This window comes from Balearica regulorum, chromosome 25, assembly GCF_011004875.1.
Source record: "Balearica regulorum gibbericeps isolate bBalReg1 chromosome 25, bBalReg1.pri, whole genome shotgun sequence".
In the NCBI taxonomy this organism is placed as follows: Eukaryota; Metazoa; Chordata; class Aves; order Gruiformes; family Gruidae; genus Balearica; species Balearica regulorum.
This window is the reverse complement of record NC_046208.1, coordinates 4,336,560-4,349,934: the sequence shown is the minus strand read 5'-3', so window position 1 is coordinate 4,349,934 and position 13,375 is coordinate 4,336,560. Positions and strand designations below refer to the sequence as shown.

Genomic DNA, 13,375 nt, shown 5'->3' with positions numbered 1-13,375 from the left:
GTTCTTTCAAAACCACCACTGGCTTCACCCAGAGGGGGGAAAAAAAAACCCCCACGTTTCTTTTTCAGTACGCTTGGTTAGAGGTTGAGTGTTAAAGTTTTCAGGATATATACTACACGCTGAGGTATACTATAATAGATCAAACTATTATTTTCTTTTAAAGATGGAGATGAAGCATGTTATTTAGTAATTCCAACCTTCTGTAGGGATTCCTGTGTCTTAAGTATGTGGGTTTTCGCTTTGGCTAAAGCACCCTCTTGCATTTCAGTTAGCAAAGTTACAAAACCTTGAAAAAGCATCTCCTTAGTCAGGATTTTTTTTTAAGAGTACATTTGTCAAGACCGACATGTAACATAGGATATATTTCAAATGCACTCATACTAACTTGCAGCTGTCAGATCCGCGTATTCCAGTTTTCTGTCTTCATTTGAAAATGCAGCCGAATTACGTGGCCAAGGCAGTCAGACAAGAAAGAGAGTGTGCGCACTGTGGGGAGGAACAAGGGTGTACTGAAAAAAGCTTCTATTTTTCAAATAGCTGCCTATATTTTTCCTCTACTTTCTCAGTAAAGATCTTAAAAGGACAGACTTTTAGGTTAATTACATGAAATTTACCTAATTAAAGGAACTTTTCTAGTGAGCCTTCTTTAAAAAAAATATCTCAAGGTACACCCCAACAAGTTTGGCATTTTCAGAGAGATTGCATACTGATCTTTGTAATGTATCGGAGATGTAATAGTTAATGTGCACTCGTTACCATCTTAGAAGCAAAAAGCTAATTAACAACACTTAGCATGAAGCAGACAAGTTTATTTTTTTCTACCCATCTTAAGTCCACTAAAGGTATTAACTCACTTCCTAACACTGTAGCAAAAAGTAAAGAGGTTTTTTTTCCCGTCAAAACCAGCAGAATGCAGCGTAATAGAGCGTGCATTTTAATTTGCATTTTCCTCAATACACTATGATCTGAATTACATACAAACAACTAGCTTTAAACCACTTAGAAATTATTTCCCTACGACACTGGCAAAGGACAGAATCTCCACGTCCATTTTTACCTTCTCTCCCCTCACTCCCACTTTAATCTTTTTTGTTTCAGTGGCGTGTTATAGCTGCTCCGTAGCTCTGCTGCCAGTTACGTGATGAAGCCTGCATGCTGGGGCTGTAATTCAATGGCTCGCAAGCCACATACGACTTAACAGCCTCGCCTGAGCCATCTTTGATCTAAAGTCTAATAAAAACAAAAGTGAAGAGCATTAGCGTTGGTATACACAGAGATACGAAGAAACAACTGAGACATTCTGATCTATAAATCAGATTTTAAAATGGTAGTGGTTTCTGTTAAACAATTTGTTGAATTTGCTTAGTACACTCCAGAGCAATGATTCGTTAAGGGTTTCATGCTAACGAGGATGGTCTTCCATTCACTGACATTGGGAAGGGGGGGGGCTTTTTTCTACACAACGTACCAGCATCAACTCAACAGCCTGTTCATTGTGGTTAAGTGTTCAGGCAAGGTGAAGTGTTTATACACGGAGCAATTAACAATAGGCTGCTGAGACAAGAACATCTCCCAAGGTTTCATTCCCCAAAGGAAAAAAACAACAACAACCCAACACAAAACACAACAAAACCAACCCTTCATGAAATATTCAAGATGAAAACCACAAAGGTTGTTAAACAAAGTGAGAAACTCCCAGTGGCTCTCATCCGCTGGAGAGGATTCCTGCAGAAAATAAAGGATCGGGGGGGTCTTTCAGAGCTGTCGCTAGAGCTACCCCATCTTCCTGTTCCCCATTCGATCTGAATTGCTGCACCCAGCGACAGGCAAAGTTTTCAAACAACTTATCTTAATATCTCTCTATGCATTTCTAACGAATGATTTTAAAGCAAAAAGCTTAGTTTTGTTTTGACTCAGAGCTGAAGTCAACTTCAGAAACCCTTTTGCACTTCCCCAAAGCGAAAAATGCACCATGTGAAAGAATTCACACGTACCTTGTAAGACAGAAGCTGAATTTCATAGTATTTCCATTTGTTAGCTATTCCAGATCTATCCACTAACATCTTCTAAGGGCTGAGAAAACACTAAATTTCACTTTACAAGTCCCAGCAGAAGTTCTATGAAATTTCAGTATAAAAATAGCTAACAAAAGAAAAAGGCCAATAAAAATAGGATCTTAAAAGACCGTTCAGGAATTTATATCACCTTTGCCACTAGAGAAAGTGCTTCTTGTCTCTCCTTCTTAGGCACTGAGACAAAACAATAGCTACTTTTTAAAAAAACCAACCATTATCAAGTAAGTGTTCTAGCACCGAAGAAAACAACCTGCAATGTCTGTCTGATGTGGACAGAGAGCTGCAACCAAGCAAACACCAAGCGAAGCATTACGATTAGTCGCAAGGAATCCACTGCAGCAAGAAACTGCGCTCAAGGCTTTCACACCCAGAAGCAGAGAGGCGATACACCAAGCCAAACGTGCTCCCTCTTTTTTTTCTCCTCCATCAGCAGTATTCCTGTGATTAACAGCACAACACACAAAAGATAGACGCTTTGCTGTTCCCTTCGACTTTACCAATCCAAATACTAACCAGACCAAGCACTGCTTCATTTTGCAAGCCGCAGCACATGAGGCTTATTCACAATTTCTCCATTCTTACAGGCCTCCAGCATGTCTTGTCAACCACAGGGCTTTGTACCACATGCAATCTGAATCTCCGCAGGAACTGCGGCGACAGATTCTTTACTAACGATCTTTGGACACAAAACAGCTAAATAAATCCCCAATTTTGACTTACTAGCTGTAACAGTCTATAAACCGTTGCATATGTGACTGTTGTTAAGCCCTGCTCCTGAATAAGCAAAATTCTTTGTAACAAACAGAACTTGCACAAGACCAAGAACTATTCCAGACCTGAAAAGCTGCCAACTTCAAAACGCCCTTTTCACTTGAAGTCAGCTCACATTAATAGGAAGAATGATTAGGGGAAAAATAAACAAGCGTTTACCGTTTGCAGCCTCGTGTTTGAAAGCACACCCAGCTCAGAGACATCAAATGCTGCTCATGTTTGGCACATAATTTTCAAATATTTGCACCTAGAATATTTTCAAAGCAATTAAAAACAGCAGCAAATGCTTTTGTTGCCCTCTCCTTTTTTCGTTTTTTTTTTTTTGTTTGTTTGTTTTTTTAACATCACACCAACTCATTTGACGACTGTAAAACAACAGCAACCCCCAAGTGTAGCTGCCAAAGGCAGCGCAGCAGAAATTCAGTGCAAACCCCAGCACTGCGTTTACCGCCGGCTGTAGACAGGGTGCAACTCCAACCACTTCTGCTGGACTGACGCTCGTTTAATCCAAGGGCAAGTTTAATCCACAGCGTTCACACACACGCAGAGTTTTTATATTCTCAATTCCACCGATTTACCTGCTCCCATCCTCCCGGCTCCCGCAGCTTTCTCCTGTCCTCGCTCTCACGCCCCAGCCGCGCGTTTCCTTTTCTCGAGCAGCAGCTCAGATCTCGTCTCCACCAACAGCTCCCTTCCTCCCCCTCCCCGACACCTTATTTTTGCTTCCAGTCCCACCTCCCTATCATCCCTTTTAATCTGGTCCCTACTTTTTCCCTCGCCTTCGCACGAGAACGATTGATACTACTTCAGGAGAAGCTCCCGCTGAAGTCAATTAAGAGTTTTGCCTGGGCTAAGCAATCAGCAGCGCCTACCACATCTTTCACCGCACGCTCCTCAGGTTCCAGCAAGCACCTTTTTTGAAGCAGCAGTATATAAAAGGACCAAATTTTGCAATATTTCACACGAGACGAGCTCAGCGACTTCAAGAGCTCGCAGCATCTTTCCCTGATTAAAAGTACAAGCGTAGCTCTGAAAAGTAAAGACACTTTTTTTCCCCCATTCTATATTTCAAAATAACCGGGTGCTTTCATCACGTCTGTCAATATTCTCCCGCTGACTGTACCTGGAGATCAGGAGCTGTTTTGACACACAGATCCTGCTTCTTCTTCCTACGTACAACTGCACGTAACACGATTAGCAGGCGCGTTTCCTAAAATTAGCAGCTTTTCTAAAATTGACTCCTGTTTGTAGGGGCTCACGCGCGCAAGCAGTTATTTTCTTTGGTTATCTGAGCATTTGCGGGAGAGGATATAAATTGCTGCCACCCCCTCTGCTTCGAATTATGTTTAAAACGGGATTTTAAAGCCTGCTTTGCTCCCCGGGGCAGACGCTCGCCATGGGGACACCTAAACCCAAGATGCCCCCAGCCCCCCCGGTATTAACTTGTGCTGTTCACCCTTGAGGTGGGTGGGGAAGACACAAAACCCACAGTTTTGGGGTTTTTTGGGGTTTTTTTTTTAATAAATACGAATCCGCACTGATTTTCTCCATTTTCGTGCCCTCTCCCCCCCCCCCCCCCCAGAACACCATGGGGGTTAACGGGGCAGTTTTTTGAGGCGCTCTCCCCCTCCCCGCCACCAGCAAGGCCACGACCCGCGGCACCCACACACCCACCCGCGGCGGGACGCGACCCCAGGCGCTGTTCCCCCCCCCCCCCCCGCGGCCGGCGGGGGCCGGTAGAGCCCCCGGTGAGGGCCCCACCGGGAGGGGCCGGTCCCGGTGGGGGGGGGGGGTGAGGGAATGGGGGGGGGGGGGGGCTCCCGCTGCCCCCGCGCCTCAACAAAGGGAAAGTTGCGGAGCCGCCGAGGCCGGCGCGGTGCTCCCGCCCGCAGACAAAGGCGGCAGCGCCGGGGCCGGGGGGGGGAGCGGGACGGGACGGGGTCTGCCTCAGCCCCCCCTGCGCCCCCCAACCGCAGCGGAGGGGGGGCCCTTTCGGGGAGGGGGGGGGAAACACCAAGGACCCCTCAGCCCCCTCCTCACGGCGGGGTGCCACGCCACCCCCTCCCCCAGCCCCCTCCTCGCCCCCCCCCTCCGCCCTCAGGGGGGGTCGCGGCCTCCGCCCCCCCCCCCCCAACGGCCCCTTTATTTACCGCCATCATCAGCACGCGCGAGCTGTCACCCAGAGCGAGACACCCCAACCGCCGCCGGCCACGCCCTCTCCCCGCCCATTGGCCGCCCGCCGCGCCCCGCCCCGCCTCGCCGTTGGCTGGAGAGCACGCCACACAGCGCTCTTGCCCTCCCCCTCGCCCCGCTCCCTGTTCAGCGCCGCTGCTTACGCCAATTCCGTAGAGAGGAGCCTGGAGGTAACGGCGCGGCTGGCGCACCGACGGACGTCGTTTGCGCAGTCTACGTCGCGGCAGAGAGAGTTCTGGCGGAGCTTACGAGCTCTGCGTAGCCGCTAGGGAGAGCTCTTCAATGGCTTACGGTCGAGTAGCGAGAGGGCAGCGCCGAGAGGCGGGGACTGCCCGGGCCCGGCCCCGGACGGTGACGTACCGGGCTTTGTGAATCCCAAGCTGAAGTTCGGTTGAGTCACAGGAGGGTAAATAAGGATGTTTCGGAGACAAAGAGACTCTTAAAGGGGCAGCGCGGGAGGTGGCGTGTTCCCGCGGGGCCCCTGAGGTGGCTGTGTGGGGTGGGAGATACCCCACAGGGGCCCTGAGGTGACGGGGACCCTGAGGTGACGGGGGTGAGCACCCCACAGGGGCCCTGAGGTGACGGGGACCCTGAGGTGACGGGGGTGAGCACCCCACAGGGGCCCTGAGGTGACGGGGACCCTGAGGTGATGGGGGTGAGCACCCCACAGGGCCACAGACAGCACTGACTGCAGACAGAAAAGGGCCCCCAAGCCATACTGGCCGTTGCCAGAGGTCACTCGAAGGCCCCTAGGTCACACGCTTGTCACCACAGTGCAGGAGCCATGAGGGGATGGAAACGCATTTTGTCAGAGACAAAGGGACCTCAGCACTGAGGCCCGGGGAGAAGCCTGTCCCCAGCAACAGACAGCCATGCCATTGGTACCCACTGGGACAACTCACTTTTTCTGCAGCCTGCAGGACGTACCATCGGGGACCTGCCAGGGAGCGGCGAGTCCTGCTCTTTGGGCAGCACTGGGCCAGGGCAACGCTGCAAGCAAGCAGCCGTGGACCGTGCAGCACTGATGACATGAAGCACAGGTCAGCAGCATCACAGACACAATTCCTTTGCACAGGGACAAAGCGTATTCCCCCCCCTTCCATCTTCTCCCAGTAAGTTTTGAGACAAAGTCCTGCAATTTACTGCGACAGGTGGGAGCCTGCTTTCTTTTGCCATGCACAAAGACACTCCACAGCCTTATGGTCTCCTTGTGAGCTCCTTCACCAGCCAGCCTTCCCACAAATTCCACTTTGTTGTCCTTTCTCTACACCTTCCATTTTTGACCAGTGCCTGGTCTGTTTTGAACCCGTAACACCGAAATCCACAGTCACACACCTCTCAACTCTTCAACAGCTCCCCACTGCAACGAGCCTTCAGTCTGTAATGTCTGCTAAGAATTAAAACTGAAGATTAACAAGGTCCTTACGTCCTCACTCTCTTTGTAAAGCTTAGCAGGGTGCAGCTGCTATGTAAGTACTTCCTCATAAAAAATGCCACAGCACAAAACAGAATAAAAGCCTGCAGTATCCCCAGGGTGGCAGTGAGACTTAGACTCTCTCTGCCACTGAAGCGTTGGTGACCCTGGAAACGTCACCCAGGCTCCACTTCGAGCTAGGAGAGGGAAACTATAACCATACAAGGGTGAGACCCACATTCCCAAGGTCCCCAGTCCCCTCCAAGTCAGGCTTCAACTCACGGAAAACAACAACACTGCCAGTGATTTTGAGAGGTGCAGAAGCAGAAAAAAGGATCCACAGTGGTACAGGACTAGAGCTTGGCCACCCTCTCCTTCTAGATCTTGCATTCTCTGAGAAAACACTGGGGAGCAACAGGAAAACAACCTTCCAGACCATGCCTTGACAGGCAAAATTAGGGTGGTTTTCAATTACACTGGCTCAATCCATTAATGTAACACAATTGAATGCCCCCTGAAGACTTGTTAAGATGCAGACTAGCATGTTCGAAGCCACGTTAACCTGCCACATTGATGCTGGGGTGGGGGGAGGGGGGCAGAATGAGAAGGATTACTGCAGCTATTAAGATTGAAAAACAGTAATTTTGTCCATCAAGAAAGTAAAAAGCCCCAGAGTAACAGCAGCCCCTCGTGTGGGGCAGCTGATCCCCTTGTTCACAGAAGGCGGTTACAGCAATAGACTTTTTTGCTAAGATGTAAAAGGGCTAAATCCTACCCATCCTTACACGCGTAGAAACCTACTGACGTCAATGGCTGTAATGGTGTAATTGAAGGCAGAATGTAGCTCAAGGGGTCCCATTTTATTACTCTAGGAACAGTACAATGTATTAATAAGAGCACAGGAGTCCCCAGAGATTCCCACACACATTTTATGTTTTTAAGACATGTGACCAGAGTTTTGACATCTCTGGTTACAGAACACATCTTTTGGGAATTAATAAAGCATTAGGAACATTCAGCATGACTAATCTGATCATTAAAAGGTTTGGGGTTTGTTTTTTGTGTTGTGTTGGTTTTTTGGGGGTTTTTTTTGTTTTTTTTTTACCTTAAGATTTAAAATGGGAAACAGGACAGAAATAACTATCCCTACAAAGGCTACAGTTTGTTTTCCTAAGTTTTCCCAGCCACACTTAACTACGTGAAACGCAGGTCAGATTCTTACTGAAAATTAATAGTCCCACTGAAGTCAGTGCACATGTCATGAACTTGAGCTAAGAGTTGCAAAAATTCTGTATATTCAGCATGTTGGAATTTCTAACACACTTATGGTACATTATGCCATTTATTATGGCTCATTAACCAGATCTTTCTGGACCCAGTGCTGATTAAATTTATTAAGAGCCCACACTAAAAGCTCTAGGCGCTCTAACAGTTAATTGGGTTTACAGGTATAAACGATCATCAGAGAGAAGTCATATCTAAATAAGTAGTTTTCTACCAGTCAGGAAATCAAGTAACAAACCAGCTTCTTTCCCCCCCCGCCCACTGCTTCAGAAGGAAAAATCTATTTCTGTTTTACTTGCTCTTCAGACTCTTCAGGACCCATGTATTGGCAAGGAACCAACAATATTTTCTGCAGGCAAGATGCACACTGCTTTTTCACGAGGAACCCGCTGTCCTTCATGCAAATCTCCCCTCCTGAAACCATCCTTAGACCTTCTCTACACCTGTCCTTTACGTCCAGGACATGGGCTGCAGAGCTGGAACCCTGCTACACAGTCTCCCGGGAACCATAAAGGAAGTTCAGCGCAAAGGTTGGTGGCTGAATGAGGGCGTTTCCGCGTTTTCTGAGACCGAGCAGGGGGTGGAGCAGGGAGGAGAAGAAAAAAATGACAGCCACAAGCCAGATAGATACCGAACAAGTAAAACCAAGGGGACAGATAGCTCAAAAGGGATCTAATGTCTCTGGTTTTCCTGCTGTAAAAATAAATCACCACTAAAAAAAAAATATATTCAAGTGATATCGTATCTTTAAGTCTTATAATAAATTTTTGGCTCCCCAAATCCTTCCTTATTCCAGTAATCTGCTGAAGTCACCAGGATTTCTCATAGGAGAAATGGTGTGCAGGGATAGGACATTTATTACCTACCTTTCAAACAATGAGATAAAGCGGTTGGGTTTCTCTTTCAATGCATGAGAGGGCTCCTGCCAGGCTTATTTATTTATTTATCACGAGGCTTCATCAGCATCATCTGAGAGGTAGAAGATTTTAATACTCCCATCAGATACAAAAGATGAAGGCAAGCTAAGAACATACCCATAATAGGAATGCAAGAATTCCTGTAGATTTTGCCACAGGGAAATTAGTTTGCTTCAGGAGTATAAAGCTCTTGAACCAAATCAGAGATAAAACTCTGCTGAAGAGTGGTCTCCATGCAACAGAAAATTTCAAAAGCTGTAAATAAACAATACAAAACAGCACAACACCGGCTGTGCAGAAAGACTCCATCTCCTCACAAAATACAGCTTTTTATTTTGATGAAAAATAACAAGACACTTTCACATGGATATCTAGAAAAATAAAAATTAAAAAAATCTCTCACGTAGCTGTCTGCAGTCAAGGAAACTCTGCCCTTGCATGCATTTGGCTGGAATTTCTCCTTTTCCCTTCTGCCAACGAACAGTAATCCCCTGCACGAAGCACTGTACAAAGAACCACCAGAACCACAGGCCTGATCCCAGACGCACTCAAAACCATGGGACAACAAGAAATACACATAGCATTCCAGACCTTTGCTTTGAAACAGAGGAAAGAGATCGAGAAGAAAAAAAAGAAAAAAACAACCTCGGGCTGCTTCCAGTGCCGCTTTTTGGAGAACTCCTGATGCACGCGGGCAGGCAGAAAAGAGGATGCAATCGCTCTAAACCGGGCTCCAGGGAGTCCTTTCATCTGATTCCCGCTACAGGCACCTGCTGCTGCTTGCGGATCTTGTTGAACAGCTCCATGTACTGAACCATCGTGTCCGCTGGGCTGTAGATGCTGTCGTGCTTGGTGCCAAACACGGACGGGATGCCGGGAGTGTGGTTCCCCATGAAGCTCTGCATGAACTCGATGAGCAGGCTCCAGCAGTCGTTGGCTATCACGCAGGGGCAGTACTCCACCTGGCAACAGAAACCACAGCCCTGAAAGCTCACGGCAGGGGCAATAACCACGCAGGAGGCAACGCGCTTTCCTCTCTCTGCCTCACTAGAGAATACTTTTCATAAAAATATCGGAGAATATTTAGCCTATAACAAGGATGGACAAATATAAATGAACAGGACATGCTGGGAACATGCAAGCAATCCCTTCAAAAGGGAAGGGAAGGTAAAACATACCCCATAAGGGCGTTGCTTTTATTAAATCCCCAATAGTGGAGGTCTTGGGACATTGGTTCAAATGCCTCATTAACTTTACCCCATCCAAAACCAAACTTCATTCCCATGTGCTGGTAGGTCAATGACTCGTGTGGCTGTGACATCTTTCAGGAGCGTACTGGAAAAAGCCTTGGGACTTAAGGACTTGAAACGTTTTACTAAATGTGAGTCTGGTCCCAAATCAGGAGTAGTTTTTTCAGGGTTAGGACCTACTAAACTAAAACAGAAGTAGCCAGACCGCCTGGCAAATCTGGTCCTGAATTCAAGTTTAGGGTAAAACAAGCTTCTGTGTAACCCCAGGTCAATAGCAATGCTGACACTACAACATCTGCATTTACTGCAGTGAAGAAATAAGCCATTTCTCAATCCTCATCCTGCTGGCTAAGAACACCTACCTGAGTAGACGCAGCGTGATTATCAATTGTAGATCAGATAATAGGATTTGCCTGTTCAGAAAAGCTTAAGCTCTGATTTTGAAGGATTTTTAAGCATCTAATTCTCAGCTATCTTGAAGACTGTTAGGCACCAATATACCTAGATGTCTGGGGTCTGACCTATTCTGCTTTGCCCTTCCCATAGCAGCACAGCCCAGCTCCTTGTCTTTTTCCGAGGTGATTTTTAGCCCAGCTGAGGCTCGTCCATGGCTGATGAGCCTTCGACTCACACTTGCGCTCAGCCAAGCACCTCCCCGAATGCCTTCCTAATCCTCCCATGCCCCTTCGCGTACGCTGAAGGATCTCCCTTTGAAGTTTGCTTCAGCCCAACCTCCATTCTGGCCAAGCTGGCAACAGATGCTCTCGAGCCTGATGATCAGCAGTCACGGCACTGAGTGGAGAGCATGGAAATGGTTTGATGGCAAGCTTCAAGCCCGCGGTGCGGCAATCCCAGTCAGCACACTGCGGGGGAGCGCTGACGCCTGCCAGAAGTTCTCTGGTGAGGAGACGACCATCTCTACACCACGTGAGCAGGAGGGCCCTGCCTCAGCCCTGCCATCGTCTGCTCGAGAGATGCGGAAAGAAAGCAAAACCCAAATCAGCATGGAATTAGCAGCTGAAGAGGTTGTTCTATCCCCCTCGGTATGCTTATTAATCTGAAGTGCTGCTACTAGTGCTGTGCATCAGGACTTTGAGCAGCTTTTTAGTTTGATGGCATCCGTTCAGGGTTTTGTTTATTGACACTTCGATGACAGGCTTTTCTGAGGCTGCGGCTGAGCCCCAAAGTACCTGCCTGAATTAAACCTTCTTGTGAAAGGGAGATAAATACCCTGCCTGCCGCATACCTGAAGCCATCTAGTCCAAACTACCAGCGACGAGCAATACAATCGAGACGCAGGAGGGACGGGGGATTTCTCTCGCCTCCAACATGGGATCTCCCTGTCTGTAGTTTCATTTCATACCCTTCCAAGGCGATTCTTACCTCCACAGATATCCCGCGGGCACTGGGCCCCATTGTAACCGTGCCCACCTTCACCAAGAAGTCACAGTACTGGTAGCGGGTGCCCCGGCTCTCTATCTTGTTCGCCTTGGCATTTTGGAAGAAGCCTTTCAACTTCACCATAAGGATATCAAAGTTGGCATCTGCTATGAGGCAGGGACCATTTTCAAAGAGAGCAAAGCAGCTGAGGGGATATTCCGAGTTGTGCATCACATACATCAGCTTGCCTGTCTGCCCTGAAATAAGAGCAATAGTATTTGGGCCGTAAAACCAACAGTCCTGCGCTTGTACGTGCTTTGAAGAAGCATCTGTTTTTTCCCTTTGTTGCTTCAATTCCAGAATCCTTATACTGCTCACACATGCTTTATGTTATCTAGCCATTCACTGATTAGATTGTTAAAAGGGAAAGTTAAAGTTAAAAAGGAAAAAAGAAAAAAATCTTCTGCAGCCCAAGAGGCTCAGAGACCAGAGGGTGAGCTGGACGCGAGATCCCCAGCAGACTGGTGGGGGGGTCAGTGAAGAGCAGCCACCTCCCACCCCGAATACAAGGCTGGCCATCCGCCGACTGTCCTCCTGCCCACGGTCACGGGGGAAGGCTGGGCTTTGCCTCTCCTCCCACTCACCCACCAGTCCTGCCGGGGGGGATGTGCTGGGACACGCTCTGGAAAACAGGGTGTTCAGACAGGACGCGCCTGGCTTGTACCACGCTTTAAAAGCTGGAGACAATTCTCATTTATCCACATAGGTCAAAAAAAGCCTTTCCACGCGTGTGGCCTTACAAGTTCTGGCTGCAGAAGTGGCAAAAAGCTGAAAACGGATCCGTCCGGGGAAGGCGGCTGAGCAGCCCCGGGGCTGCAGGGGCTCAGTGCTGACCTCTGCAGCCGCAGAGACCGCCGCAAGGTTTGTATCAGCGGTTTGAAACGCGCTGAAAATCCGAGCGCTCCGGAGGGGTTAGAGGCTGAGCGGGCCACGCCATGCCTTTCGGCTGCCCGTTCAGGACTGGGGCTCTCCGACCGCATCCCCTGCAAAGAGCGGGGTCACCTCGCACCTCAACCCCCCCCCCCGAGCTGCCCCCCACCGCCCCCCGGGAGCCGGCACCCCTCTCACGGCCTCTCCCACCGCCTGCCCTCGGAGCCGGGCAGAGCAGACGGATGCTGCCAGGAGGTTTGCGCCCGCCCTCTCCGGAGCCAAACGCAGCCTCCAAACGCAACTCGGGCAGAAAGCGCGTTTTAAGAAGTTTCACGGAAAAAACTAACCCGACAGCGAAGGTACCCGGTAGTGCGGCTACGGCAGGCCGGCAGCGGGGGAAACCACCAGCACAGCCGGGCGTTTGCTGCGGGGCAGCCCCAGCGCACAGCACCGGCCCCACGCCGACCTTCCCCGGCCGCCCCAGACCCGCGTCCAGGGACGGACGCGCCTTCTCCCGCAGGAGAGCGGGGGACCCGCGGCACGCCCCTTCCCGTGCGGATGGCAGCGACACGGCTGCTCCTTCCCCACGGGCAGAAACCCACCGGCCGCGACCCTCCCGGGACCGGACCCCGCGGCCTCACCCACAGCAGACACCGGTTTCCACGGGAGACCCGTGGCCACCACCGCAGCCGGGTTTCACCAGCAGCCGGCTGGGCGCCAGGTTAAGGAGCCCGGCACCGGGAGGAGCCCCGAGAAGAGCCCCGGCTGGGAGCACCCGCCCCCCCGGCACGGCCCGGGACTGACCTTGGCTGCTGATGGTGGAGGCGGCGGTGTGGTAGGTCTCGCAGTCCACGCAGAAGGTGCCCTGCTTCTCGGCCCCCAGCAGCTCCAGCTTCCGCGTCAGGATCTCCACCGTCTGCTGCACGCTCTTCCCCTCCGCCACCGGCACCTGCGCCACGCTGTAACCGGGGGAGGGAGTCAGGGACCCGCCGGCAGCGCACCGGGCCCGGCCGGCGGCTTCTCCCGGCTCCCTCCCCGCTGCGGCGGCACCCCCCGGGACGGCTCACGGCCGGCGGGGAGCCCCTGGCCGCGTCCCCCCGCCCGTACCAGGTGACCCCCATGCTGCACCGCCCGGCGCCGGGACGGAAGCGCCGCCGGAAG

The 13,375-nt window shown here is 50.3% G+C and overlaps 1 protein-coding gene and 1 long non-coding RNA gene across 3 annotated transcripts in view; one reads left to right on the top strand and one right to left on the bottom strand.

Annotated features, from left to right (window-relative positions):
* Positions 1-13,375, bottom strand: part of MED20 (mediator complex subunit 20) — a 26,227-nt gene extending 12,852 nt beyond the window's left edge. Inside the window, exons 1-4 of one of the 2 annotated variants that reach the window (XR_012838938.1) lie at positions 13,322-13,375; positions 13,019-13,173; positions 11,288-11,541; positions 9,300-9,616 (exon numbers count right to left, since the gene is read on the bottom strand). Coding sequence is in view for 1 of the 2 variants with exons in the window: in XM_075776161.1 (XP_075632276.1) it covers positions 9,401-9,616; positions 11,288-11,541; positions 13,019-13,173; positions 13,322-13,335 (639 nt within the window). In the remaining variant the exon portion in view is untranslated. Of the gene's footprint in view, positions 1-8,964; positions 9,617-11,287; positions 11,542-13,018; positions 13,174-13,321 lie in introns of those variants that run through there. The other variant, XM_075776161.1, reaches the window with a different exon arrangement.
* Positions 5,215-8,274, top strand: LOC142605211 (uncharacterized). The gene is made up of 3 exons (XR_012838939.1): positions 5,215-5,445; positions 5,953-6,079; positions 8,044-8,274. It is a non-coding gene; the product is annotated as an uncharacterized LOC142605211 (long non-coding RNA).